Genomic DNA, 27366 nt, shown 5'->3' on the forward strand with positions numbered 1-27366 from the left:
CATATTTCAATGTTGTGAAGAATATCCATTTATTTTCAAGTTAGTGTTTCCTAGGGTTAGCCCATGAAAACTAAAGCAAACTTCTGCAAACTGTAACAACCTACTTGGCTGTTGAACTACTATTATCAGGCTTAGTAATTTCATAGAGACATGATGTTAAGGGTCAAAGCCTAAAAACTGAAGCTATCAAAATTCAACAATGTTCTTTTTTTTTCTTTCTAAAATCATTTTATTTTTTTTCTGGGCAGACATGGGCTGGCTTGAACACAGAACCGGGCTCTGTTCTTGAGCTCTATTCAAGGCTACTGCTCTACCTTGTGAGCCACAGGTCCACTTCTGGTTTTAAAGTTGTTTATTGGATATGAGTCTAGCTTTCAATCATAATCGTCAAATCTTAGCCTACTGAGTAGCTGGGATTATAGACATGAGCCTCCAGCACTCTCCTCCAAATTCCTGTTTTTGTTTGTTTGTTTGTTTTTACCTGTTTTGTCTTTGTTGTTTCATAGAAAGAATCGTCCTGATTTAGCAAATTCAACTCTATAAAGAATAGCCCTTTGGTCTTCAAATGACAACATTGTTTCTGTTTGGTTACATGTTGTAAAAATCCATTGGTGATATGACTGACAGAGGCATTTAAGAACACCAACAGTTTTGCTCATCTGTGATAAAATGAAATGTGTATAGCATGTCTTAACTTTATTTTTTATTCATTTATTTGTCAGTCTTGGAGCTTGAACTCAGGGCCTGAGCACTGTGCTTGGGCTTTCTCGAGGCTAGAACTCTGCCACTTAAGCCACTGAACCATTTCTGGCTTTTTCTGTGTATATGGTACCAAGGAGTCAAATCAGAGCTTCGTGCATGCTAGGCAAGCACTCTACCACTAGGCCAACACTCCCAGCCCCACATGTCATAATTTTAAGTCAGTGACTTTTCTACTTTTTTCCCCAAAAGGCATAATAAAAACTGCATTACCAGATATGAGTAGAGAAAATCGAGAGCAGTACCAGGTGGTTATTCAAGCTAAAGACATGGGCGGCCAAATGGGAGGTCTTTCTGGAACTACCACAGTGAACATCACTCTCACAGATGTCAACAACAATCCTCCTCGATTCCCGCAGAGTAAGGACTGTCTCCATGTGTCCCTGTCACATAGCTTCTTTATTTTACTAGGAAGAGAATTTACCATTTGTGTTTCTAGATTCATGTATCTAATTATATCATCAGTCCCTCCCTCCACAAAAAAAAGAAAAACAAATGCATTATATTCTGAATTGCAAATTATGATCATTTCCATAATTGAGTAAGTACTGGGAGAAGGCAAAGATGAGATACTATTTTGCCACTTATTACTGTTCCTTAGTCCTCTATCTTCCTTAGAAAGCATTGCAGACTCATTTCTCAACAATTGCTATGGAGCTCTTATGCTGTCCCTCTGCCCCTCTTGGTTAACAGTATGGGATTTCAAGTTTGCCTTCTTGAATTCAAAGTCTAGGCCTTTCCTTTGCCTTACCTCAGGGCTCTTATTTGTCAATAGACATTATTAAGAATTTAATTTATTCTGAATATAAGAGCTGAAACTAAATTTTTATTTAAAACCAATGTCAACAGTTATATTTATAGCATTTCTATATTTTCTCTGTTAAACTAAAAGTCATGATTTACATTGGCTGGGATGATATGTTATTGATATTCTTCAGTATGGGATGACATATTAAAATTCAGTACTGTCAAATTTATTGAGCCATAGAGATTAAATCATCAAATTCCCTTTCACTTGTCACAGTTCTTGGATATGTCTTAAACTATAATTACTTTGCTTTCCACAAAGGTTTTGTTTTTTAAAAAAAAGATTGCAGTTTTATACAATTTTGTTCTCAATACAAAGAAGTTAATATGTTCTTTTAAAGAGCATAAAATTTAACTTCCAATCACTGATTCCAATGCCTTGATTTTAATGCATTTTTTCAAAAACTTTTCTTCAGCTTGACAAAATTTTCAATATTTGGGGACTTACTATTGGTGGATATATCCGTAGCATTAATACCATAACAAGAAAGTTTCTTTAAGAATGAATAATAGACCTAAATAACATAAAAATAACCACTACATTTCAATTCCTTAAATGTAAACTAATAGTAAAATTTGATGAATTCACTGGGAGTTTGGCCTAGTGATAGAGTGCTTGCTAGCATGCACTAAGACTCGGCTTTGATTCCTCGGTACCACATATGTAGAAAAAGCCAGAATTGGTGCCGTGGCTCATGTGGTAGTGTTCTATCCTTGAGAAAGCCCAAGGCCATTGCACAGGCCCTAAGTTCAAGCCCAGGACTTGCCAAAAAATAAATGATGAATTCCTTCATGCTCCCTCTGTAATTCCAAAGATTATTAAAATATTAGCAAAAGATTTGTAACTATTATATTAACAGTTACTTATAGCAGTAATAAAATGATCTCTAGATCCTGGATGAAATTAATATTAGACCTCAAGCAAATTCTCTAGTAAACATGTGAGGTTCTATCAGCATTTCTTATTTTATCAATGAGCACATTGATTTCCAACTTAAGTAAATCTAAGTTTATTGGTTTAGATTCCTTAAAAATTAATTAATAACTGTAATATGTATGATAATAATCTTGAAATCCACAGAGAATAAATAAAAATTGGTTTGTTTTGGGAGGGATGGGTGAGAATGCTAATAGGAGTGACATTGATCAGGATGCATTCTATTCATAAACTAATTTTTTAATGGCAACTACTTTGTACCACTACTTAAAGATAATTTTAAAAATGTATTTATTCCCCTTTCACTCCAAATTATAGGGTATTGTGTCAGATTTCCATCTGTAATCTAGATAACTCTGATACCTTTATTTTTATCAATTTGGACACATTTCTCGTTAACAAAGTGAATGCTCTAAAGTTTTAAATGTTTTTGACTTAATCTATACTTCCAACAGCTTAAAATTCAACATGACGTAAAATGTCTCCTGATTTAAAATTGTTTCATTGTAATAAAAAGAGAGAGAAAGAAATGAAAAAAAAAATGTCGTCAACAGATGAAATGTCAAAACATCTCTACTTTCATTTGCAGGTACGTATCAGTTTAATTCTCCAGAGTCTGTTCCTCTGGGAACCCACCTTGGAAGGATTAAAGCCAATGACCCTGACATGGGGGAAAATGCTGAGATGGAATACAGCCTTGCTGAAGGAGATGGCGCAGACGTGTTTGATGTCATCACTGACAAGGATACACAGGAAGGGATTATAATTGTCAAACAGGTTCCTCTTTGTGATCTTCTTTCTTTAAGGGCTCTCTAGTGTTCTCTGACAGTTCAGGAAAGGGTGAAAAGCACTGGGTATATTATTTCCAGCTTTTATGTGATTTTGATCCTTCACAGGAGAAGTGAAAGTTTGACCTCACTTCAAATAAGTGAAGTGTTTTCATCACTGATACTTATATAAAGTGATCTAAAAGCTCAGTGATTGTATTTGTAGTAAACAACCATCAGACTAAAAAGCACTTGTTTTGTACTTGTGTCTGGAGGGGGGAAGAGAAATAGCAGCTTCCCTTTTATTTCACACTCTTTTAAAGATGGTTCTAGTTCTGTGTGTGATGGTGGCCTACTTACATAAGAAAATCATTCAGGGTGATGTATTTGTATTCATTTTCTTGATTTTTAGTGTAGTAAGGAACATATTCTGAGATTTTTATTTGGCATAATAGAATATATTAATTATTTTATTTCATGTCTTTCCTTCACAGTTTTCTATCTATAAATGCACAAGTGAACATTTTTTATTTTAATTCATATTGTATTCAATATTTTCATCTTCACTAGTTTTTATTTTAGTAATATCAGTAATACATAATCGAAAATCCATCAAATGATGCTTTATTTATAAATCTGAGGTCCATTTAGGTCGTAGTTCATTTACCTATGTTTAAAAATATTTAAGTACATTACCCAGTAGAAATAAATCTGAATATATATTACTCTATATTTAGTTAATTCTAATTTCCTAAACTATCTCTAAGACAAACAGAAAGATACTAATTTACTTACCTGTAAAGAAGTGACTAATGACATTAACCATAGTTGCTGGGTTAATTTAGAGAGCAAGTTACTGAAGATGCCAACCACTGTTAAGTCTTCTAAATTATGCTGCCTTTTCCCCGTGTTTTATTTAACTTTAGAATTTAGATTTTGAAAAGAAAATGATGTACACATTACGAGTGGATGTGAGCAACACCCATCCCGACCCACGGTTCGTGCACTTGGGACCATTTAAAGACACTGCAGTGGTCAAAGTGTCTGTGGAGGATGCGGATGAGCCTCCAGTGTTCAGTAAACATTCATACTTAGTAGAAGTGGACGAAGACGTCAAGGAGGGAAGTATCATTGGACAGGTCACAGCATATGACCCAGATGCCATGAACAATGCAATCAAGTAAGTTTGCAAGAGTGTATTACTCTTCTATTTTGAAGTCATATGTGGAAAAGCTGTTCATTAGTCAGTGATAAACAAATGAAAGGGATAAACTCTTCACCAGAAAATTGTCTGGTTACTCTAGATGCATTATTTTCCTTAAGTCTTTTGATGCTCCAAGTTTGAGACTACTATATTTCTCTTGGAATGATAATACTGAGGCACTGGGCATTTGAATAATCAGCTTCATAGTGGCAAAACTGGGTTCCTAAAATGGTCTATAGCTCAAAAATGAAAAAGCAACATGAATCTGTATTTTTGATATGGTTGGTGCCTACCCATTTTTCTTCTTTGTTAATTAAAAGCATAGAATGAATAGAAGTAATTTTAGAAATTAATTGATAAAATGTATCTATTTTCTCTAAATTCCAAAATACCTCCTTCAGAAAAGTCTCTAATAAACATACCACATATCAGAACTATGAAGAAACTATATGGCAATTTTATTTTCATAAAAACCAAACTGATAATAATACGTAAATTAATCAGAACTGTAAAGGCTCTAGTAGCTGGTAAAGTGGCACTTCCCCCAAATATTAATATTTTATGTACCACTTAAAAGCTTTTAAAACTTTTTTAACCAATTCTTAATATTTTTTGAGCTTCACCAAAACTTTTCTTACCAGACAGCCTTCAAACCGTTTTCAGATCTCAGCCTCATGAGTAGCTAGGGTTCCAGGTATAAGCTACTAGCACTTGGCACTATTTAATTTTATTTAATGACAGAAAGTACATGATTTTTTTCATTCCAACATCCCCGAACCTCTAGGACTCTTTTTTTGTTCTTTATGTTTTTTTTCCAAGGGTAGCCATGCTTTCTCCCATTGTGGACAAATGTCATATTATTCTACCGTATGGATTCATGGTATTTATTTGCCTTAGTTCACTTAAGTGACAGCCACCAGAATAATATTGTATAGAAGCTATCAGAAGAGAAAACTTAATCATGCTTTAACTAAGAAAATAAATAAAAACAAAGTAAAACAAAATATGTTCATTGCGCTGATTTATCAGTTTGTTTAGTTTGTGAGGTGAGTTTCATGAGGCCATGAAACAAAAATTGCACAATATTTTATTGTACCAAGTGAACACTCTACCTCTTGAGTCATGTGTTTTTGCCCAGCATTGACCTTATATTGTAATCCTCCTATCTGTAAGCCTCCCACATATCTGTCATTTTAGAGGAAATCAACACACCCCATTTAAAGGCTGGGATTAGAACTTATTCACATTTCACCTGAACTTGCACTGAAACATGATCCTCTTGATTTTTGTCTTCATGTAGGTGAGCTTGCATGGATAACCACTGGGATTAGCCTGACTTTATGATTTATTTGAGGAATAAATTTAGGATTATGTAATAAAAAATGGTCCATTGAGATATCTGTGAGGCAAGCTAAAAGGGTGAAATATTTTTCTTTTATGAAATATTGAACCTACCTAAGGTTATGAGATTAAAATGTCATATAGTTGCTTTGATCTTTATAATATTGCTACCGCTTAGCTTTTACTTGCTTGAATGTCATTGTCTAGATTTGGTACAAAATAATAGATTACTTTGACCAGGATATATTGTATGTATGTAGAAAAGTATCAGAATTAAATTTTGTCTTGAATAAGCCATGTATGTCAAGAAACAAAGAAATAGATTAAATAAATTTTATGATAAACATTCGGTAGCAAGCAGTTCTCTTATATTTTAGACATGTTTTCATAGTGATAGCACGTTCCTTTAATATTTGAGAGGATATAACAATTATGGTACATGGATCCAGAAATTTCTTATAGGGGCACTTAGAATTTGCTTTCTTTCCTGATGTAGGGTTCATTTATTTTCTAGAGTATTTGTGAGTTCAGCTGAAAAGTCTAAGTAATTAACATAAATCTGTTCAAAATAGCATATAGTACCTTTTGTATATCAACGTGATTCATTTTCATTCTCACTTAAAACACAACTTTATATGTTTTTATTTTAAGCCCAATTTGTTATGCTGCTTATTAATTGTAATATTAATGCATCGTCTTTAATTCTATACATGCTACTGAATTTAAATGTCACCTTATTTACTTCTTAGTTGTTTCATTTACTTTTGTTTTCTGTTGTGTTCAGCCTACTTTGAATTAATGCAGAATTTTAGACTGAGTGGTACAATAAAATATTGGACAATTTTTTGTTCTTTCTCCTCTCTTTCTCTCTCACTCTCTCTTTCTCTCATACACACACTTTCTGTCTTGACTCTACCAGTATCTCAACTCAGGATGTGGTGCTTTCTAGACAGGCACTTTACCACTGAGCCATAACATCTTCTTTTCTTTCACATATGTCTATGCTTTTAATTCTCTCAGTTGTTAGCAACTTCATCCAGTCATTTTATTTATTGTTTAGAGTTTAGTTTTGTTCTTGGATATGGGAATGTTTAGGTTCTGTTTGAAAATTTTAGTCATTGTCTCTTCAGTATTCTTTGTCTTACATTTAGTTTCCTGTTCAACTGCTTTCTATTGAATCCAGTAGCTACTTCTACAATATTCTATCACTTTTAAATCCATATCCACAGAATTTTTCAATATTAGGCACTGTATTATCTTCTGCAGAATTTTACATATATACACACATATAATTAAATATTACACCATGTGTAAATCCAAGTTTGAATTCAGTTTTGCTCTTTCTAGGCACTGTACCATTTGAACCACTCACTCAAATTCTTTTGCTTTTATTGGTATTTGAAAGGAGCTTTGCTATATTACTGGCAATTCTGGAATATGATCCTCATATTTGGGCAGCTAGTATAGTTTAAGTGACAGATGCATTTCACCATACCATTGTTTAATTAGATAAGGTGAGGTTTCATGACAATTGTGCTTGAGTAGCCTCAAAGAATTGCCTTGATCTTTCCTACTGAATAGCTAGAATGATATGAATGATCCAATACATCTAGCTTGGAGACCTTTCCAACCAGTCTACTAAAAGTCCTATAAGCTATTATTCCTTTTTTGTGTTTGGCACTTTATCGGTGTGAATGGTCTCCTCTATGCAATTACATTGTGATAGAGTTGTGTGGGCTCCTGCAATGTTTTCCTACTTTACTCAACAGGAACTCATGCAACACTTTTTAACAGAGGCAGAGTAGCAGGCTCCACCCTTCCTATGGAAGAAGTCCTGGAACTTACTTCCCCTTCATTACATCTCTTTTTCTCCTGGAATTCTCATCTTCAATTATAGAGATTCCTTTCCTCAATATCTACTGGGTTTGGTTTTGATTTTTTGATGTTTTGTTTTGTTTGGTTTGGTTTGGTTTTCTTTTTTGCAATTTATGGACTTTTAGGGATTATGCTTATATTATAAAACCAGCCTCTATTATTCTGTCTTTTTGAAACTAAGGTAGAAGAAATATTCTAAAACATAACTGTTTATGTCATCATAGTACTTTATTTTAGATGACATGAGAGATTCTGCAGTAAATAAGATTGAAAAAACCTCTGCTCTGCCATTATATCAACATAGTGTTTCAGTCAGTGGAAATGTCATATATTTAAAATTATTTGTCAATGTGCAATCTCAACTTTATATCATCAAGTTCATTATTATCCACACATCTTTGTATGTATACATATACATATATAATTGTATTTTAGTGTTGGGCTTATGTATAGAGGGGTTACAATTACATTGTCATGTAATAATTACATTACTTCTTAACTATTGATCCCCCTTCCCATGTTTTTCCCCCACATCTTTATATTAATTCTAAATTTTCACTTATCTCACTGAATTTCTCCATAAGACTTTATTTTTTCTTTGCCAGTCCTGGGGCTTGAACTCAGGGCTTGGGCACTGTACTTACAATTTTGTTCAAAGCTAGTGCTCTGCCACTTGAGTTACAGCACCACTTCCAGCTGTTTCTGTGTATGCGGTACTGAGGAAATCAAACCTAGGACTTCATGCATGCTAGGCAAGCACTCTACCACTAGGCCACATGCCCGGCCTAAGATTTTATTTTTATGAACTATGTACACCACATAAATAATACATCACTGGTGGGCATTTACAATGTTTGACTGCATACAACTCCCCTAAATGCTATAACTGCCTAAGAAATATCCATAAAGTTTCCTGGTCAAAGATGAATAGAAAAATTCTCATTCTTGCTTTCCAAGATTCTAGTGTAATAAATGTAGTTTATATTTTCTTTAGCTTATTGTTCTCCGAGAGACCTTTACACAATGGGCTCACAAACACTGGAGAAAAGCAAATATAATAATAATAATAATAATAATAATAATAATAATAACCTCTTGTTTGATCTAGATTCTCAAGCAATATTAACAGAGCAAATTTCAAAGTATTTCTTATCCTGCCATCATAAACACATCAGCCAATTCCCATTAAAATGTGTCATAAATCTGTAGATCTCCCAGCTACAGTATAAAGTAACTGCATAATAGTTCTTCAAAAAATTCAGTGCTATAGTATGGAACTATTTGCCATGCTCTTATTTACTTCAGAAGAGCATCCAGTCCCCAGAGCTAAAATAAAGTATGGATACAACATCATGCAGACCTGTGCCTTAGGGAAAGTTTGAGAACTAAGCCTCACTCCTCCAAGTACATCTCACATCACGTGTATTTTCTGAAGTACATCTGTTACTGGCAACATGAGATTGTGGTTACAATTAGCAGCTGTTGTCACCTCCGTCTCACCTCATTAGTTATCATAGAGCTCCCAAATTAGGGGGTTGATTATAGCTTTACAAGTTTCAAAAGAACATCTTGCTTCATTTCACAGCTATTTTATGCTTAGCATATTTAAAGTTCAATGATTTTTAGAAGAAATCTTTTCTACTGCTGTCAACCTAAAATAAAAATAAGTAAGAAAACAAATTTAATGCCAAAGGGTTTAATTTTACTTAAAAAAATTCACGATTCCATAACATACTGCAGCTTGTACATAAGACATACATACATACATACATACCTACATACATACATACATACATAGTCATGTTTCTTTACATTAATTCCATTTATTACAGTTGGCAAAATATTTAATCTACCTGGGCAGGATGTCAAACACCTGTAATCATAGAGGCTAAGGCAGTAGGACCATGAGTTCAAGGTTTATCTGGGGTACATAAATATTCTTAAAATAATATTTTTTATTTGTGAATTGTACTTGAACTATTATTTGAAATGAAATTACCTGATATGTAATTCTCAATCACTTTTGAAGAGGAATGACATTTTCAAAATTTGGAGCTACATTTTGGAAAATTATAACTAGAAAAAAGGCATATCTGTATGCTAACTATATTGATTTATTGAATTTCTTGGATGATATCAGAACAAAACATTCTATAAAAACTCATACTACTACTTTCCAGTTCATATCAAAACTGATAAACTACTTCATGCTACTTATTTGTTTGGTCATGGACAGTAATCCAGAATTTATATTTAATTTGTGCTATACACATATATATGTATATGTAAATATATATTTGATTTTAATTGCAGAACACAAAAAGGAAAAACAGATTAAAAAACAGAGCCCAGTGTCAGCATGCTCTTATCTAAAGCACTTTTTTGCTTGCCATTTGCTGTGTGTATATGATTAGATCTCCTCTCTGTAGAAATAACACATATAAAAAATCATTGACTTTTCTACAAGATTGTTCAAAATTCAATGTAGGGACATCAATAAAATATTGTTATTGTAAGTCATCTACTGGGAACCTGTGATGTTGGCTTTGTGTAAAATGTTTATCTGGTCATCTGCTGTAAGAAATTATATTCATTGTTAATAAGTAAATCAAAATGTTTCTACTCTGTTGAATACAGAACTTGGCAACTAAATAAAAGAAAATTATCTCTGAGCTTTGACGAAAGTGAGGCATCATTAACACTGCAGAAAAACTAAAAAATAAATCAGGAAGTTTGCAATGTTAATGACAAAGTGAGAGAGAGAGAGTGAACTCTTTCTAGATTGTCATGAATTCTTAACTTGAAAGACAATGCTTTTAAGGATAAGTGAACCAGTATAGCAGCCAGAAACCCATAGCCATTGTTGATCTTGTACAAGCTATTACTAAGTTAAGCTTCATTTTTTTTGCAGTGTTAAACCTAGTTTTTATTCTTTCATCAAGAAAATTCCATGAGAATCTACTGGATAGGTAGCAGTGAGGAAAACAAACATACAAAACAACAAACAAACAAAACAAAAGCAAGTCCACAGTCAAAAGCAGACAAAAGCAGATAATGATAACTTCATCTGGTCCTTACACAGAAAGATTACTTTACAAATATTGGCAAATATTGGAGGTTGATTTTCTGTTTTTAGAAAAATTGTTTGATTATGTTAATTTATTTTTCTATCATTCACTCATTTTATATTGCCTTAGATTCATAAACTACATTTATCAATGCAGAAAATATTAAAGATTAAACATTTGACTTGAATGATTCATCAACATAGTGTCAGATAATGGCTACTGTATAGCTTTACAATAAAATTATTTTAATTCAGTATATCAAAAATAAGTTCATTTCTTTTCATTTTTTAAAAATTGCTTTCAGTAAGATGCCTAGAAAACTGAGAAGTGCCCCATTTGCTGCAGAGGCTCTTTTCTGTTCTTCATTGATGGTCTTCTTTCTGTTATTCTGATTATTTTAGCCTAAGGACTAAAACCTTTCTGTCTCTTTTATGTACCTACAACATAAAAATCACCTAAGAGTTTCTCAGAAATAAAGCCCCAGCTCCCACACTGGATCTCCTTTTACAAATTAGATATTTCTTGTTGTCAGACCCAGGCCTTGTGCATAGGCCTTTGTGTGCATTGTACCTCTAAACTATACAACTAGACAATCAGGATGTAAGATATGCAAATGATTCATGAGAATAACAATGTTGAAGAGGCTCACTCTTTCCATATGGCTTCCGTCTCTACTCAGGGACAAGAATCTCAGCATGTAAATTGTATTTCCTAATTAATTATAATATAAACATAATGGCTTAAAAACAGAATTGTATTAGCTTACCATTCTTTAAGTGAGAAGTAGAGTATGAGTCTCCCTGGGCTCAAATAGACATGGGGACGTGCAGAAAGTCACATTTCTTCCTGCATAAATTAGAGAAGAATTGTCTGCTTGCTCATTTACATTGCCATCAACCTTCCAATCCTTACATGGATGAGGTCCCACTCTTTTTTCTGGCTCCCCTCAGGACTGTTTTTACTATGTTCTTCCATCTTTAAGATTAAAGTCAGGTCCTTCTCACCTTTCAAATTTCTCTTTAATTTTCCTCTCTCTCATCACCTTAGACCATTATTCTACTTTCTCTCCTCTTCCACTTTAAAGGGCTCTTAGGATTAAATTAGACACATCTGGCGAACCAAGAATAATCTTCAATCTTAATGCTTTCATTCTTAGTTGCACCTGTAGAATTAACTTTTGCCATGTAAAATAACAAATCGATGGGTTTGGGGAATTCAGTAATGGATCTTTTTGTGACAGAAAATAATTTACTGCTAACTGCTGACTGATTCAAAGCTTATAGTGACAGCTGTGGGTATATATTCAACAAGGAAAAACTTACAGAACTCTGAGGCAATATGATATTTCATTTTTAATTTAAGTGGGTTGTAGGGATAAATGAGAGGACTACTGAGCTGAACATCTTCAGCAGAGAAGTTCCTTACATATGCAGACATTCAAGAGCACCATATTATACAATATCTTCCCTGTATCTTTCAAAGCACATTTAAATGGTCAAGAGCATCGTATTATACAATATTTTCCCTATATCTTTCAAAGCACCTTTAAATGGTTTAATGTTATTGACTACCTATTTTAACATGAAACTTTAATATGTCGAAATTATGGCAATAGACCTTTGACAACATACATGAGCTTACTTAAAATTTACTAATCCACTTAAAAGCAACTGCAAAGATTTCTGATTGTTAATCACGACTCTAAAACATAGCAACTAATACAGTAATAATAATATTGGACATAGTCAAATTTCTCTAAGCGATTACATATTATCTTATGGCATAAAAATTTAAAGAAGTTATCACTTTACATTTCCTGTTTTTTGTCAACTTATAATAGGAATAGCCTATATAACCTGAGAAATAGTGGGAGAATGAATCATCTTGCCTGAATTTATGAGTCCTTTTCCTATCAGGTATTCTGTTGATCAGCAGACTGACCTGGATCGGATTTTCAGTATTCACTCAGAAAATGGCTCGATTTTCACTCTGAAGCCTCTTGACCGAGAATCTTCCCCTTGGCACAATATCACCATTATGGCCACAGAAATAAGTAAGTGGCAGACACTTCCATGTAAACACTTAACTTGCAGAAAACGAGGGCACTGAGTTTTGACTTCAATGGTTTTACTGTTAGGAGGATCTTAGAAAAAACTGTTTCAGAGGGCAATGAAATTTTTAATAATATGTAAGATATAGTTAAGAATTTTTTTTGCCAGTCCTGGGCTTGTACTCAGGGCCTGAGCATAGTCCTTGGGCTTTCTCAAGGCTAGCACTCTGCCACTTGAGCCTCAGCACCACTTCCGGTCATTTATTTCTATGTATGTATGTGGAATTGAACTGGTCTTCATGCATGCTAGGCAAGCACTTTACCATTAGGCCAAACTTCTGGCCTATATTTAAGAATTTTAAATCACATTTTCTGCTTTTACAGTTTACATTATAATAAGCATATAATGCAACCTTTGAGAAAGCATTAATTAACCTATAAAAATAATCTATTGTGAGTACTACTCCATTCTCACTTATGCTTTCCAGTTTACATGGTGTTTTTCACTTAAATCAGTAAGATAGTTGAAGTATCAAAATCCAGATAGGAACTGTAACAATCACAGTAGTTTTACTGCATCTCTCAAAATGACATGGAAATCTCGCCCATGTTCTTTTTACAGATAACCCCAAGCAAAGTAGCCACATCCCTGTATTCATCAGAATTTTAGACATTAATGACCATGCACCAGAATTTGCCATGTACTATGAAACATTTGTTTGTGAGAATGCAAAATCTGGACAGGTAAGTGAACTCATTGTATATGTTCACAAATGTTTCTTTCCCAAGGAATAAGACTTTATTTTTCAATCTGCGTAATTTTTTTCTAATTAATTTACTTCTTTTATTCCTTGGTACTTCTTACCAAGGATGATGATGATGATGATGATGATGATGATGATGATGATGATGATTCTTGATGGAAGGAAACATGGGACTTGCCCAAGACCTAGGCCTTTTCCATTAGCTTTTTTGCTCAAGGATATCACTCTATCATGTGAGCCTTCCTCCACGTCTGATGTTGTGCTGGTAAATTGGAAATGAGTTTAACAGGCTCTCCTGCCTTGGCTGGCTTTGAATCTGGATCCTCAGATCTCAGAATTCTGAATAGCTAGGATGATAGGTATAAGCCATGGGCACCAAATTTAAAAATAATTATTTTGAAAAATATGTATTAGGTATTGTCTGATACAGTAGAGATAATTACAACAGTTGTTTGAATTTACATTCTTTACATGTAATGAATAATATATATAAAAAGTTTTTACTAACAAGATTCTGGTGGCACACACCTAGCTACACAGGATTCTGAGGTCTGAAAATTGTGGTTTGAAGCCATCTGAAACAGGAAAGTCCATGAGACTCTTATATTCAATAACCTACCTAGAAAAAGTCATAAGTAGTTCTGTAGCTCAAGTGGTAAGATGCTCAGCCTTGAGTAAGAGAAGTTTAGAGTCTGTGCCCAGGCCCAGATTTCAGTGCCTAGAACTGGCAAAAACAAATCATTACCACCAATAAAACCCCACCTTAGACTGAGTTAGGTAAACTAAAATAAGAAAATATACTATGAAGTTAGTATGAAATGTGAAAATGAAATATGTCTTTGGTAATTATAACAATTATTTTCTTGATTATCTTTTAATAATATATGTAGCTCAGCCAGGAGTCCAATAACAAAAACAAGTAATTTTTATGATTTATAACTTTCATATTGTTGAAATAAAAATATTTATATGTTAAGTATTTTCTTAACTAAGGTAATATTTGAAGTATATCCAAAGCAATTTAAAATAATTTATAAAGAATATATTCATTTGACAAAACCTACTTTCCAACAATATTAACTGCAATGTTTTTGCTGAAAATAATTCAAGCATTTATTTAGGTATATTTTATGCAGTATGCAGATGTCAGGAAGCATGTTTAATTTCTTCACGTCTTTATTAGAAGATAAATTGAAATGCAATCTTTTATTCTAATAGAAATCATTTAGATGGAGTAGTTGTACTCTTCCTATTCATATGTTGGAATCTCTGAGGAAATAATGAAATCAAATGCGGTCTTGGGATGTGATGCTCCAAGAGTCTTCCTTAAAAGAAAGATATTTGAGCTGACAAAACAAAGGAAAGCCATGTGATGTATCTTGAAGTCAGCTATATACCACCCACAGGAGAGCCCACCGCCGAAACAGCCCATTCCAGTCCTTTCACCTCCCAATTCCAGCTTCCAGAGCTCACATGAGAGGACACATGTCTATTGTGGAAACATGATGTCTGTGGTATTTTGTTATGTGATCTCCCACATGACTGTGGAGACTTTCCACAGCCTTTCTCACTACAGAAATGCCAGAGAAGGCTGGAGTGATGGTAAAGCTGGGATGGAGTAGCTGCTAAAGAGGTCAAGGTATGAGGCCTGTATTTTTAGGCAAACCTGGGCAACATACTCTCCAAAAATTTGTAGTATGTTTTAACCCACAGAGAGTCATTTTATCATTTTTCACTTCAAAATTGTTGTATGTTCACCACTTCTCTGCAGATCATGATCGGTCCTTAGTTCAGTAAATAGTTGCTATATTGGATTATTTCTGTATCCATACCTTAACATACTCAACCAAATATGTTACACTTTCTTGATCAAAGCAATATCATCTGATATTACTGGAACTTCAGGTAGTATTCATATGTGGTATTGTTTTCCTCTGAAATAATCAAAGTAGGAATAGCTAACTTTTTTCCTACAAATAGTAAATTCTGCAAATATGATTTTAAAATATCTTAGTTTTGTCAGTATTTGGGTTAGAAGTTGGGGTTTCATGCTTGGTAGGCAGATGCTCTATGATTATGATTTCAGCCATAGCACCAGTTTTGTTTTGCCATGGTTTGCAGTAGGGTCTTCAGATAGCTATCCTAGATCTAGTCTCAGACGAAAAACTTCCTCTCAGTAGCTTATACTATAGAAATATCCCACCATTCTACATTTTATGGTTGAAAACTTTTAGCCTGATGTTGCTTTGGACTGAAATTCAATCTTTGTCTTTCCAATAGCTGAGATTAAAATCATGCACTTGTAATACCCTTTCCAAAATTTTTTGGCTTGTTTACTTGCATGACACATAATTTTACATTTCTTCTAGTTCTAAATATTTCATAATAAATTGGTATAAGATTTATTTTTTCACAAATGTATGCATGAATGCATTCATTCATTCATTCATTCATTTTTAGTTTTCACAGATGTTTTTCACAATTAGTTTCTGAGAATGTCATCAAAATTTACCAGAAACTAGATGTTATTTTTTTCCCTTTCTGACCATTTTGGAATTGTGATGGTGCAGTGTCAGCAGGGTTCCCTCTCTTCAAAGTCTCCAGGAGAGAATTCTTTCTGACATAATCAAGATTCTTGAGGTTTCTAGGAATCTTCATGGAGTGTGGGAGCCAATTATTTCCCTCTCTGCCTCCAATGCTGCTTTACAGTCTTACTGTTTCTCATCCTGGATCCAAATTCATTTCTTTCTCTCAGGCTGGAATCATTGTGTTAGAGTCTTCAGGAGTCCAAAATGATCTCTTTTTCCTTTGATTACATCTGTGAAGTGTCTTACTCAGTAAGCCATATTGACTGGTACTGAGACTAAGGACCTTAATATATATCCAGGGGTCAAAAGCTAAGCTCCAACAGATTATAGGTACTATCTATGTGTTGCTATGTTTGGCTTTATTTGAGCTATCGCTGTAACACTATTAGTGCTAAGCATTGCTGAAGTATTATTGCTGTTGACTGTAATTATTTAATTAGAGTATTACTTTATGAAAGCTAAAAATCAAAACAAGTTATTGATATATTTACATTCTTAAAATCAATCTGAATTGAATTTAAATATCTGAAAATTTGAATAAAATTAGCTTTTTCATTAGCATTCAGGATCAAAAATTTGAACAAATACTTAAAAACTAGGTGCTAGTGCCACACATCAGTAGTAGAAGTTATCCAAAGGCTAAGATTACAGATTCACAGTTCAAGGCTAGTTTAGACAGAATGTCTATGAGATTCTTATCTTCAATATTCTAACCAAAAGCCAAAAGTGAGCTGTGGCTCAAGTGGTAGAGTGGTAGCTTTAAGTGGGGAAAAAAACCTGAGGGACAAGAGCCAGGCTCAAATTCAAGTGCTAGGATAACAACAGGTAGATAGAAAAAAAAAGATAGATAGATAGATAGATAGAGACAAACATACATAGATACATGCACACACACATATATATATATACATACATACATACATACATAGAGAAACAATGAAAAAGATATATTGTATATATATATATATATGTTTATTTGGTTATTTGAAATAGGATAGGGTAGAGGGGGAACAAGGTGAGGGGCAGGGGTGGGGGAAGAGAAATGGGGACCAAGACATGAGAAAGGGTACCAATGTTTGTGAAGTAATGCACCTTCAATCTGGTGAATATAATGTAACTCTATTAATTGCAATAGAAAATATGTGAAAAAAAGAAAAGAGGCAGAGGGAAAAAGGTAAAAAAAGAAAAATACATTTGTTCTATTTTTTGCCCCTATGGAGCAATGTTGAGCATGTTTTGTGCTATTTATCATGCAATTTAGAAGCATCACAGAAGTAAATTTAAAAACACTATTTTGTTAATAAAATGAGTGAAATTAAAGTTAAGCTACAGATAAATCAGAAAAAAAAATATATTGATAGGAATTAGGTAGGATGGCTTGGCTGAAGAGGGTTATAACCAAACAAATGGATAAAGGAATTACGATGAAATTTCAGTAACTCCACTACAGAATATTAGCTTAGAAAACCTGGAAATGCTATAGCTGTGTACTTTACTAGAAGTCAAGACTAAACGTAGAACTTGCTGTCTTACAGATGCACACCCAGGAGTAGAAAACTAGCCTGACTGTGTGGAGTCAATGCTTTCTCCACTAGCAAACAATTGACCTGCTGCTCGCTGCCCCTGCTCTATCTTTCTCTAGGAAGACTGGCTTACACTCAGCCACATGGTTCTGTCTTTCTGAAGCTTCCATGTTGTCTTTAACAATCCTTCATAGATTTATCTTTGCAAATGGCGTTAAAACTAAGGCATGCAACCTTGAATGCAACTACCCAGTACAATGCTTGGAGTGATTCTCAGAGCTTGCAAATCTTGATGATACAATCTCCTTAATTGTTCATTTGCCCAAAGCATAATGATAGTATTTTAATATGTGCTATGATGCTGGCAAGCGTTTGCATTTTTACAAGGCAATGCTTAATATTTCTTCCTTTGAGAAATAATTTTCAATCAGATGAAACCGAATCAAATCCAATGAGTACTAAAAGAGGCTAGTGGTCTTTTACCACAAGAATAGCACAGGATAGGAACTGAGTGATCATACTTTGTTTCTTTTAAGGTTGAATGTTGCCCTAGCTTTGTAGCAGAAAATGAGGCAGTGGATGCCATGGAAACGAAGACGTGATGGATGTCATGTATAATTACTTAAGTGTTATCTTGGACAAAACTATTAAAAATCCTTTGGCGTAGTTTTCTGAAAATGGCATGTTTTGTACCTTTAGAAATTAGAGATAGAGTCTGAGGAGAAGTCAACAGATTTTTAAATCTCATAATAACCAAGAGACTGAATGAAGGATTTCCTTTGCATTGCAGTTGATTCAAACTGTCAGTGTCACTGACAGAGACGACCCACCCCGCGGCCACAAGTTCTTCTTTGAACCCGTGCCAGACATTCCTCTTAACCCGAACTTCACCATCGTAGACAATAAAGGTAGAGGCCAGCAAACCACCCCGTACCCCAGAGCCGGGAAGGAGAGCCCTGGGACGCGCGTGTGAAGTGTGCTTTTCTCTCGTGTGTCTCCTCAGATAACACGGCAGGCATCCTAACCCGAAAAGATGGGTACAGTCGCACCAAAATGAGCACCTACCTTCTGCCCATCCTCATCTTCGACAATGACTACCCGATTCAGAGCAGCACCTGCACGCTCACCATCCGCGTGTGCGCCTGTGACAGCCGAGGGAACCTGCAGTCGTGCACTGCCGAGGCCCTGGTCCTGGCCGCGGGCCTGAGCACCGGTGCGATGGTGGCCATTCTGCTCTGTGTCGTCATCCTGCTCAGTAAGCCCAGACCCGGCCTTACAGCTCCTCCACTGCCCTGGCTCTGTGCAGGGGACATTACACTCTTCCCTACGCCTAAGGCTCCACGGCTTCCACTTTGGGAGGGGCAAGGGCTACTTTCCTTTAGGATGGTTTTCATTAGTAGCTGTTAGTTGTTCTGTCACCTCAGGCAAGCATCCAGGGTGCGCCCAGCAATCTCCGCACGGCCCACTGGCTCCTCGCTCTAACCCATCCCCACTCCCTCCCTTGGATAGACTTCAACACTTTGCGTTGCTCCGTTTTCATGAATGGTGCGATCTGAATCATTCATGTGCGTGCATATTCGTGATTTCCATTCGCCTGCCCTCTCCCACCCCTCCTCACACACACTTTGCCTGGTATCCGTCCCCGAAGAAAGCCTGGTTTACTATCCTGGCGTTCATTGTCTTAGTGTGTATTGATTGTATATTCCACATTTCAATAATATAACCCACCTCGATTCCCACTTCTTTCCTCACCAACCCCTATTCAGCTCATATTCACTAGCTTCCAGGAAATTATGCATCTTCAGAAATATGAACCATATATTTTGATATTATTTGCCCTCAATCCCTCTCTCCTTTCCTTCTCCTCCTTTATATAGGATAAATAATACCATACCATACTTAAAGTCATCTTAAATGTATGCCCATATGCATATATGCATGCCTATATATGCATGTATATTTCTATGAATGTGCATATTTTTGGAAGCAGACTACACATATAAGTAAAAAATGTGATAGTTGGCCTCTTAACCTTGGTTTACTTCATTCAAAATGATGATCTCCAGTCCCATCCAGTTTCCAGCAAATGGAATATTTTAATTTAAACATTTTTTTATTAAGCCATCATACTTTTGATTGAAAAAAATTATATCTGTGCCTTTGGGGATAGGTCTAGCATCCTAGATATCATAAATATAACAGTAATACAATAAATGTATTATCACATAAATATTTTAGATTATAGTTTTAAAGACATTTGACTTATAAATCAATGCTATTAACTATGTAAGGTAAACATGTTTGTTCTACTACAAAATGCATAAAGAATGTCTAATTCTAATTTTTCTAAAGTGATTTCAACATTAAGTCATAAAATGTACCTTTCAACTATGAATTATTCCCCCAAACCGTTCATAATTTTCACTTTTCTGTATAAATGTATGACTAACATGTTTTGATTTTTTTTTTTTTTTTTGCCAGTCCAGCGCTCAAACTCAGGTCCTAGGCCCTGTCCTTGAGCTTTATCAGAGCTAGAGCTCTAGCCTTGAGTCACAGCACCACTTCTGGCTTTTTCTGTGAATGTGGTAGCAAGGAATCAAACTCAGGGTTTTTCATGTTTTATGCAAGTACTCTACCACTAGGCCACCCTCCCAGGACTGTATTTTGATTTTTCTGTTGTTGTTTTGTTTGATTAGTCCTGGAGTTCGAACTCTGGGCCTGAGTGCTGTCCTTAAACTCTTCTGCTCTAGGTTAGTGTTCTATTACTCTCAGCAAAAGCATCACTTCCCATTTATTTGTAATTAATTGGAGATAACAGTGTCACAGACTTTCCTGACCTTGCTGACTTTGAACTGTAATCTTCAGCTCAGCCTCCTGAGTAATTAGGATTAAAGGCATGAGCCATTTGTGCCCGGCTTAACAAGATGCTTTAATCATGTATATCACATGTCTAAAGCAAAGACACTAAAGTTTTCAGAATAAGATAAAACATATTTCCCACAGAATTTATTATACATAGGTAGAATACACCATACAAAAAAAAGTTAAACGTTAAGTTTTCATATATCATTGTGTCACTGGTCAAAACTATCCTGGGTATATTTCTAAATTCAGTCATGTTTCCAACAGCAAATGTTTTATTCAAGCGCACATACTAACAGGACAGCACTTTAATTCAATTAAACAGTTGTTTCAATTCAGCCTTTCCCGAAATTATTTCCATCCAACATTCGTCCAAAATTCTTATGCTTCGGGCATGAAAATGAGCCAAATTTACACCCTAGTACTCATATGTGCTGGCTTCTCACCACAAATCCTCTCAAGCTAGCTGGATGAAATCCCTTGGCCAAATCCTTTTAGGACTTCACTGGGGGATTGGTGAAAATGAGAGGAAACCATTTGTCTCAGTGAAGTTGATCCAACTATCTAGAAAAACATTTTCTCACAGTGGTTTAGCCACTCTACCCCCACCAGGAGCATTTTCAACCTCCATCTGCTTCTTCAAAGTTGAGTTTCCTCATAAAATACTTTTTTTTGTTGTTTCATTTTTGGTTTTGGGCCTTAAACTCTGGGCCTGGGTGTATTCCCTAAGCTCTTTAGCACAAGGTTACTGCCCTGCCCTTGGGCATGGCCCTTGTTCCTGAGCTTTTCAACCTAAGGCTACTGTCCTACCCCTTGAGCCACAGCACCATTTCCTGTTTTCTAGTGGTTAATTGATGCTAAGAGTCTCAACATCTTTAGTGCCCTTGCTGGCTTTGACCCTCAGTATTCAGTTCTCAGCATTTTCTTTTTTAGCCCTATGTAAATTTAAATGAACTTTACCCGGGTAAATTAAATGCTACTGACTTATATTTTTCTATTTGCTCAGGAAGCTTTGCTTTTCTAACTTAAAATATGATGCATCTATATATACTTATTACAGAATTTTAATTTCATATCCACATGCTATACATAAAAACTTTCATGTGCATATGGGAGAACAAAAGCACCCCATAAATAAATTCAAATGTGGAAATATTGCCATAGTAATTTTGGCTACATTTTTGCCTAGGGAGGATCTTATGATTACAATTACAGTCTTAACTGGAACCTGTCTCGATGGAGCAATATGGAGGGACCACATCTTACGTTTTTTCCATTTAAATATGGAGTGGTTTTCTATTATTTTGCTTAAAGTTGTTTATTACCCAGAAATTAAAACAGCTTTGCTTCCATATCAAGTTTTTATAATAATGGAAGGACATAGTTCCTGCAATTCCATAGTTAAGAAACTGCTCTCTGAATGACCGTAGTGAAAATAGAAGGAACAATATGGATCTTCTCACATATACTTTAGAAGAATTACAGGGGTTTTTTGTTTGTTTGTTTTGTTTTTGCTTTTTAGTTTTCATTTTGTTTTCATTTATTTAGGGTTTTTTTTGGCTATGGGACTTGAGAACTCATGGCCTGAACACTGCCCATGAACCTTTGTGCTCAAGGCAAGACCATTTCTGGGTTTTGACTGGTTAATTGGATATTAGAGTATCACTGAGCTTTTTCTGCCCAGGCCTGCTTCACGCTGTGATCTTAATCCCTCAGCCTCCTGAGTAGCAAGGATTATAGGCCTGAGCTATGATATGAGGCAGGATAAGAGGCTGAAACCAGAGTGTATCTGCAGAAACATTTTTGTTTCCAAGGAAACTTCTGTTGTTAGAACATATATATATATATATATATATATATATATATATATATATATATATATATATGAGAATTTCTAAGGAAGCTAAGAGTATAGCTCAGTAGTAAAAGAATCTCCTTCATTCTATAAGGGCTTGGACATAGTTCGTAATATTGTTGAGTGAATAGATGTTGTTTTGTTGACAATGATAATGATGATGGCAATAGATAAGACAAAATAAAATTAGGAGAAAATCATATATAAGGAAAAATGAAGCATATCTCCTAAAATGAATGAAAATGGGAGGAGCCAAATCTGTAGTAAAGATTAGAGATATATGCTAAGTTATAATATCACAGAAAATCTGTAACTTTTATTTTCCTCAGGGTCACATATAATGCTAATGTCATCATTATGTGATAATATGCAAAAGGGAGAAAAATGGTTACCATTCTAGGGCCAGAATGGTAAAAACAAAAAAATACCCTGATGCAGTTTTACCTCATTTCTTATTTTAGCATTTGAATTCTAACTGCATGCCCCCTAAAAGTTTAGTTTAGAAAATGAACAAATGAATTTGATCTGACAGAGAAGAAAAGTGTATTTATAAAGTCTTTACCCAATTAATAGGAATTAAAAAGCATTTGTTGCCAAGGAAAACAAAATGACTTTCATGTATGAGTAGTATGCTAATTGAATAATATAGAGAGCAGAAATGAATTAACTCAATGAAAATTTCAAAATAATTCCATTTTAACACATTTGTTTAGTATCATATACATCAGGGTCTTTCATTAAAAATTACTTTAAGTAGTTGTGTAAAGGAGTTGACATTTACAAAGCAGTTTATGAATATAATCTATCTTGATCAATGCCACTTCTTTCAACATTGTCACAATCCTTTCCCTACCTTCTTCTTTCCTCACTCTTATTAATTTTTTATGATACTTATTGGTTTCTTGACTCCATTCCCCTTCTCTTCTCCTTTTTATTTGTTTACACCTTTTCCCTTGACTCCACACCTGTCCTCTTTTGACTACCTGCTTTCTGGTATTTGATTTTATTGAACTCTGACTTTGTCTTTCTAAGAAATGATACTATTGTGTTTTCTCTTGCATCTATGGTATTTCAATTAGTATATTTGTATATACTACATACCACCCAACATTTAACGTTGATTTTTTTAACAAGAGAGACTACATATTCAGCTAGTTCAAAGCATAAATATTTTGTGGTTTCCATAACAATTCAGAATATAACTCAGCATCCAAAGCTGTTTGGTGAAGATTAAGTGTACATGCTGTTAATATTTTTTAAATCTACTATTTAAAGCCCTTGAAAAAAATGTTCATGCCAATATAAAAGCAATACTTGAAAGAGTCAAAGATCTTGTGGTATTGTAGTCTCAGTGCATTTTTTTAAAAAAATAATAGCATTATAAAAGCTAACAAAATAGCACTTTTTGAACCAATATATTTCTATTTTCCAAGAAATAGAAATAAATTTCACAAAAAATTTATCTGTCCTAAAGTAAAGAAAATATTTTACATTTATCTCAGGAAATATTTAGGTGTGTTGTGGAGTATTTGCTCAATTTAACTAATATTTTTCTTTTTTTCCCAGGCACTGTCCTTGTCACTTTTTTTCCCCTCAAGGTTAGAGCTCTGCCACTTGAGTCACAGCATCATTTCTGTCTTTGTCCTATGTATGTAGTACCCAGGAATTGAACGCAGGGCTTCATGCATGCTAGGCAAGCACTCTGCCACTAGTCTAAATTCCAGACATAATATTTTTCTTACATAAAAAAATTTTTTAGAGAAAAGCATTCTGAAGTTTATGCAACATATAATTTGTCCAGATTTGTTTTCATTTGGAGAAAGGAGTTCTGAAGTATCTCTAAAGCAGTTTTTACTCATCAATTGAAAGTCCTCCAAATAAAACTATTGGGAAACTATGGGGTGTGGTGGTGGAAAAGAAAAGCTCCCTCAGTTTTTGGAGGGAATAACTTTAAAAATACTTAAATGGCTAAGTTTAATTGGTGCAGTTAAGATAAACTTGTCAATTTTGATATTGCTGCTACATCTGAAAAAAATTTATGTGATGTTCTGGTAAAAAAAAAAAAGAAAGAAAGAAAAAAGCATTCTGGTGAAATAGAATGTTTATATTTAGAAGCCATGGATGTTTTTGTCCTTCAAACCGCATTTTATGAATTCAGCATGTATTTTCCCCCAAAAGTATCATTGTAAAATGATTATAATTTAAAATTCAGGCCTGAAGTTAGAAATAATAGAATATTTGAAATGTATTTGCAACAACTATATAAATTTAACATGAAATATTTGCTACCATTACAGCAAAGGTTTTCCAAACAGAAAACAGAATAAAATTAAAGTAGCAACCCCTAACTTAGAATGCAGTCTTGTGAATCAAGGAAGTTTCCATTAAAAAGATAATACCTGAACAATTTTAGAAGATGAGAACAAGGTAGCTATGACTTTAAGTTTGAGCATTGTATCCTAGCTCGTATAATTGTAGCTAAAATTTTCAGGCGGGCTTTCAAAATCAGACTAACTGATGGCTATTGCTGTCGGCTCATGCCTATAAGCTTCATGTAAGAAGCTGAGATCTTGTTAGTCAGTGCCCAAAGCCATCTCATACAGGAAAGTGGGCAGACTTCATCTCTGCAAAGGACCTGCAAACAGCAGGACTACAGCCAAAGCTCAAATTGTAGGGCACCAGCCCCACAAGCAATCGAAGTGGGCAGAAGGCTCAGGATTCAAAATCTGATACTGTTAATTAATAATATTGACAGTAGTAATAATAATCCAATGACATAATTGAGGTACATATAGTTAAGATGTATGGGAAAAGAGATAGTTCATCCATCTTCATTCCTGTGCACAAACATACAAGTATATACGTGCATACACATTATCCCGATATATCCTAGATGAGTAATGATCTGCCTTTTGTCCATTTAATTATGAGAAAAGTGAAAGGCTATCCCATTTCCTTGAGGTGATTCCTTTAGAGATCTGTATTTTTATTTTAATTTATTTTGGGGGGAATTGCATTTGAGAGCAGTCAATGGGCCTGACTCTCATCCCACCCATGTCACCTGCAGTTGGAGCAGGGTCCTGTCTACTTATTCTTTCCTGGGCCAGCCGTGGACGGGCAGGGCAGCGTTTGGTGTGCCACGCACCCCAGAGGCTTCCTGGGCGCGCCCACGCCAGGCTGTCTCCTTGTAGGTCCCGGGAGCTCACCCACTTCTCTTGCGTCCTAGTTCTGGTGGTGCTGTTCACGGCGCTGAGGAGGCAGCGGAAGAAGGAGCCGCTCATCCTCTCCAAGGACGACGTCCGGGACAACGTGGTGAGCTACAACGACGAGGGCGGCGGGGAGGAGGACACGCAGGCCTTCGACATTGGCGCCCTGCGCAACCCCGAGGCCCGGGAGGACAGCAAACCGCGCCGCGATGTGCTGCCGGAGACCATTTTCCAGATCCGGAGGACTGTGCCCTTGTGGGAAAACCTGGACGTGCAGGAGTTTCTCCACCGCAGACTCCGAGAGAACGACGCGGACCCCAGCGCGCCGCCCTACGACTCGCTGGCCACCTACGCCTACGAGGGCGATGCGTCCCTGGCCGAGTCGCTCAGCTCGCTCGAGTCCCTGGCCGCCGCCGACGTCAACCAGGACTACGACTACCTGAGTGACTGGGGGCCTCGGTTTCAGAAGCTGGCCGACATGTATGGAGGGGAGGACAGTGACAGAGACTGAGCGGAGGAGGCCTGGGCCGCGTCCCCGGACAGGCAGTCAGCCTCCGGGCCCGCTGGAGCGCCAAGCCTGCGCCCCGCCTGGAGAACTCCGCACAGACGGAGCTGCTGTCGTAGGAAGGCTCTGCCTCCTCAGTCCGTTTCTGTGAATGAATAGGAATGACCTAGATTAAGCGGTAATAATTAATAACCACTTCGCCCTCTTCGCCCAGCCTCTTGGAAGGATGTTCTTTCATACCAATAATCAATTTTAAAACAAAAAAGGTACTTAGAAAAGGCTTTGGGTGCCTTTCCCTTAGGTATAAGACCTTTATAAATGTTTTCTTAACTGACTTTCAGTCACCTTTACTATTAAACTGAACGTTGTGCGACGGCTTTGTAAATTAATATGGAGAAGATATATCTTAATGAAACGAGAATGACTCCTACTGCCATATTTATTTAGTTGAAGAATGTCTTTGTGTTGATTCGCTCATATTTTTATAAGTGTATATTTATATTTTTGTATTTTTATGAAATAAACGAATATTTATTAAAAAATAAATGTCATTTTACTGAATTCTGAGAGTCAGTTCTGTCGAGCAGTGGAAATGTTTTACAAGTTTCTAAGTGTGAAGCGGGGAAATCACTCAGGGAAAACAACTCAGCAGTCAGAGAATGGGAAGAAATTTCACAGAGATGGAACAGTAAAAGAGCTTTGAGACACACTGCTGTTTTTATTTCCACTTAATTAAATATGGACACATTTCTATGAAAACACTGATGTCTGTTTGTCCGTAGAACGTAAGATATATTTGGTACATAAAGCAATATATATAGATAGATAGATAGATAGTGTATAAGAGCAAGTTTTAATCAGTGAATGGATTGTTTGGGAGGGGAGATGCAGAGTGGCAATGGCGCCACGAAGTAAAACAATCTAAATCACTTTTCTTTCATTATGAATATGGTTTTCACCGGGAGTGGTAGCTCACGCCTGTAATCCAAGCTACTCAGGAGGCTGAGATTTGAGAATCCAGGTTCAAAGCCAGCCGGAGCATGGAAGAACGTGAGACTTTCTTTGTTTTTTTATTGTAATGTACAGAGGGGTCACAGTTGCATTCACCAGATAATACGTACATTACTTCTCACACATTGATACCCATTCTCATGTTTTTGTCCTCACTTCCCTCCCCTACCTCCTCTCAGTCATCTTATTTTCCCTCTTTCCCTTTCCTATTTCAATTAATCAGATAAACCGTATATACAATATA

At 35.5% G+C, this 27366-nt stretch overlaps 1 protein-coding gene across 1 annotated transcript in view; it reads left to right on the forward strand.

Annotated features, from left to right (window-relative positions):
* The window catches only part of Cdh9 (cadherin 9), a 100021-nt gene extending 73886 nt beyond the window's left edge, over window positions 1-26135 (forward strand). The window contains exons 5-12 of the mRNA XM_090331180.1: window positions 952-1119; window positions 3093-3280; window positions 4197-4450; window positions 12675-12811; window positions 13431-13552; window positions 18474-18591; window positions 18687-18938; window positions 25627-26135. Of these exons, the coding sequence (XP_090187306.1) occupies window positions 952-1119; window positions 3093-3280; window positions 4197-4450; window positions 12675-12811; window positions 13431-13552; window positions 18474-18591; window positions 18687-18938; window positions 25627-26117 (1730 nt within the window). The 3' untranslated portion in view covers window positions 26118-26135. The remainder of the gene's footprint in view (window positions 1-951; window positions 1120-3092; window positions 3281-4196; window positions 4451-12674; window positions 12812-13430; window positions 13553-18473; window positions 18592-18686; window positions 18939-25626) is intronic.
* Window positions 26136-27366: the final 1231 nt, after the last annotated feature.

This window comes from Megascapheus bottae, chromosome 4 (assembly GCF_031878675.1).
Source record: "Megascapheus bottae isolate mThoBot1 chromosome 4, mThoBot2.hap1, whole genome shotgun sequence".
In the NCBI taxonomy this organism is placed as follows: Eukaryota; Metazoa; Chordata; class Mammalia; order Rodentia; family Geomyidae; genus Megascapheus; species Megascapheus bottae.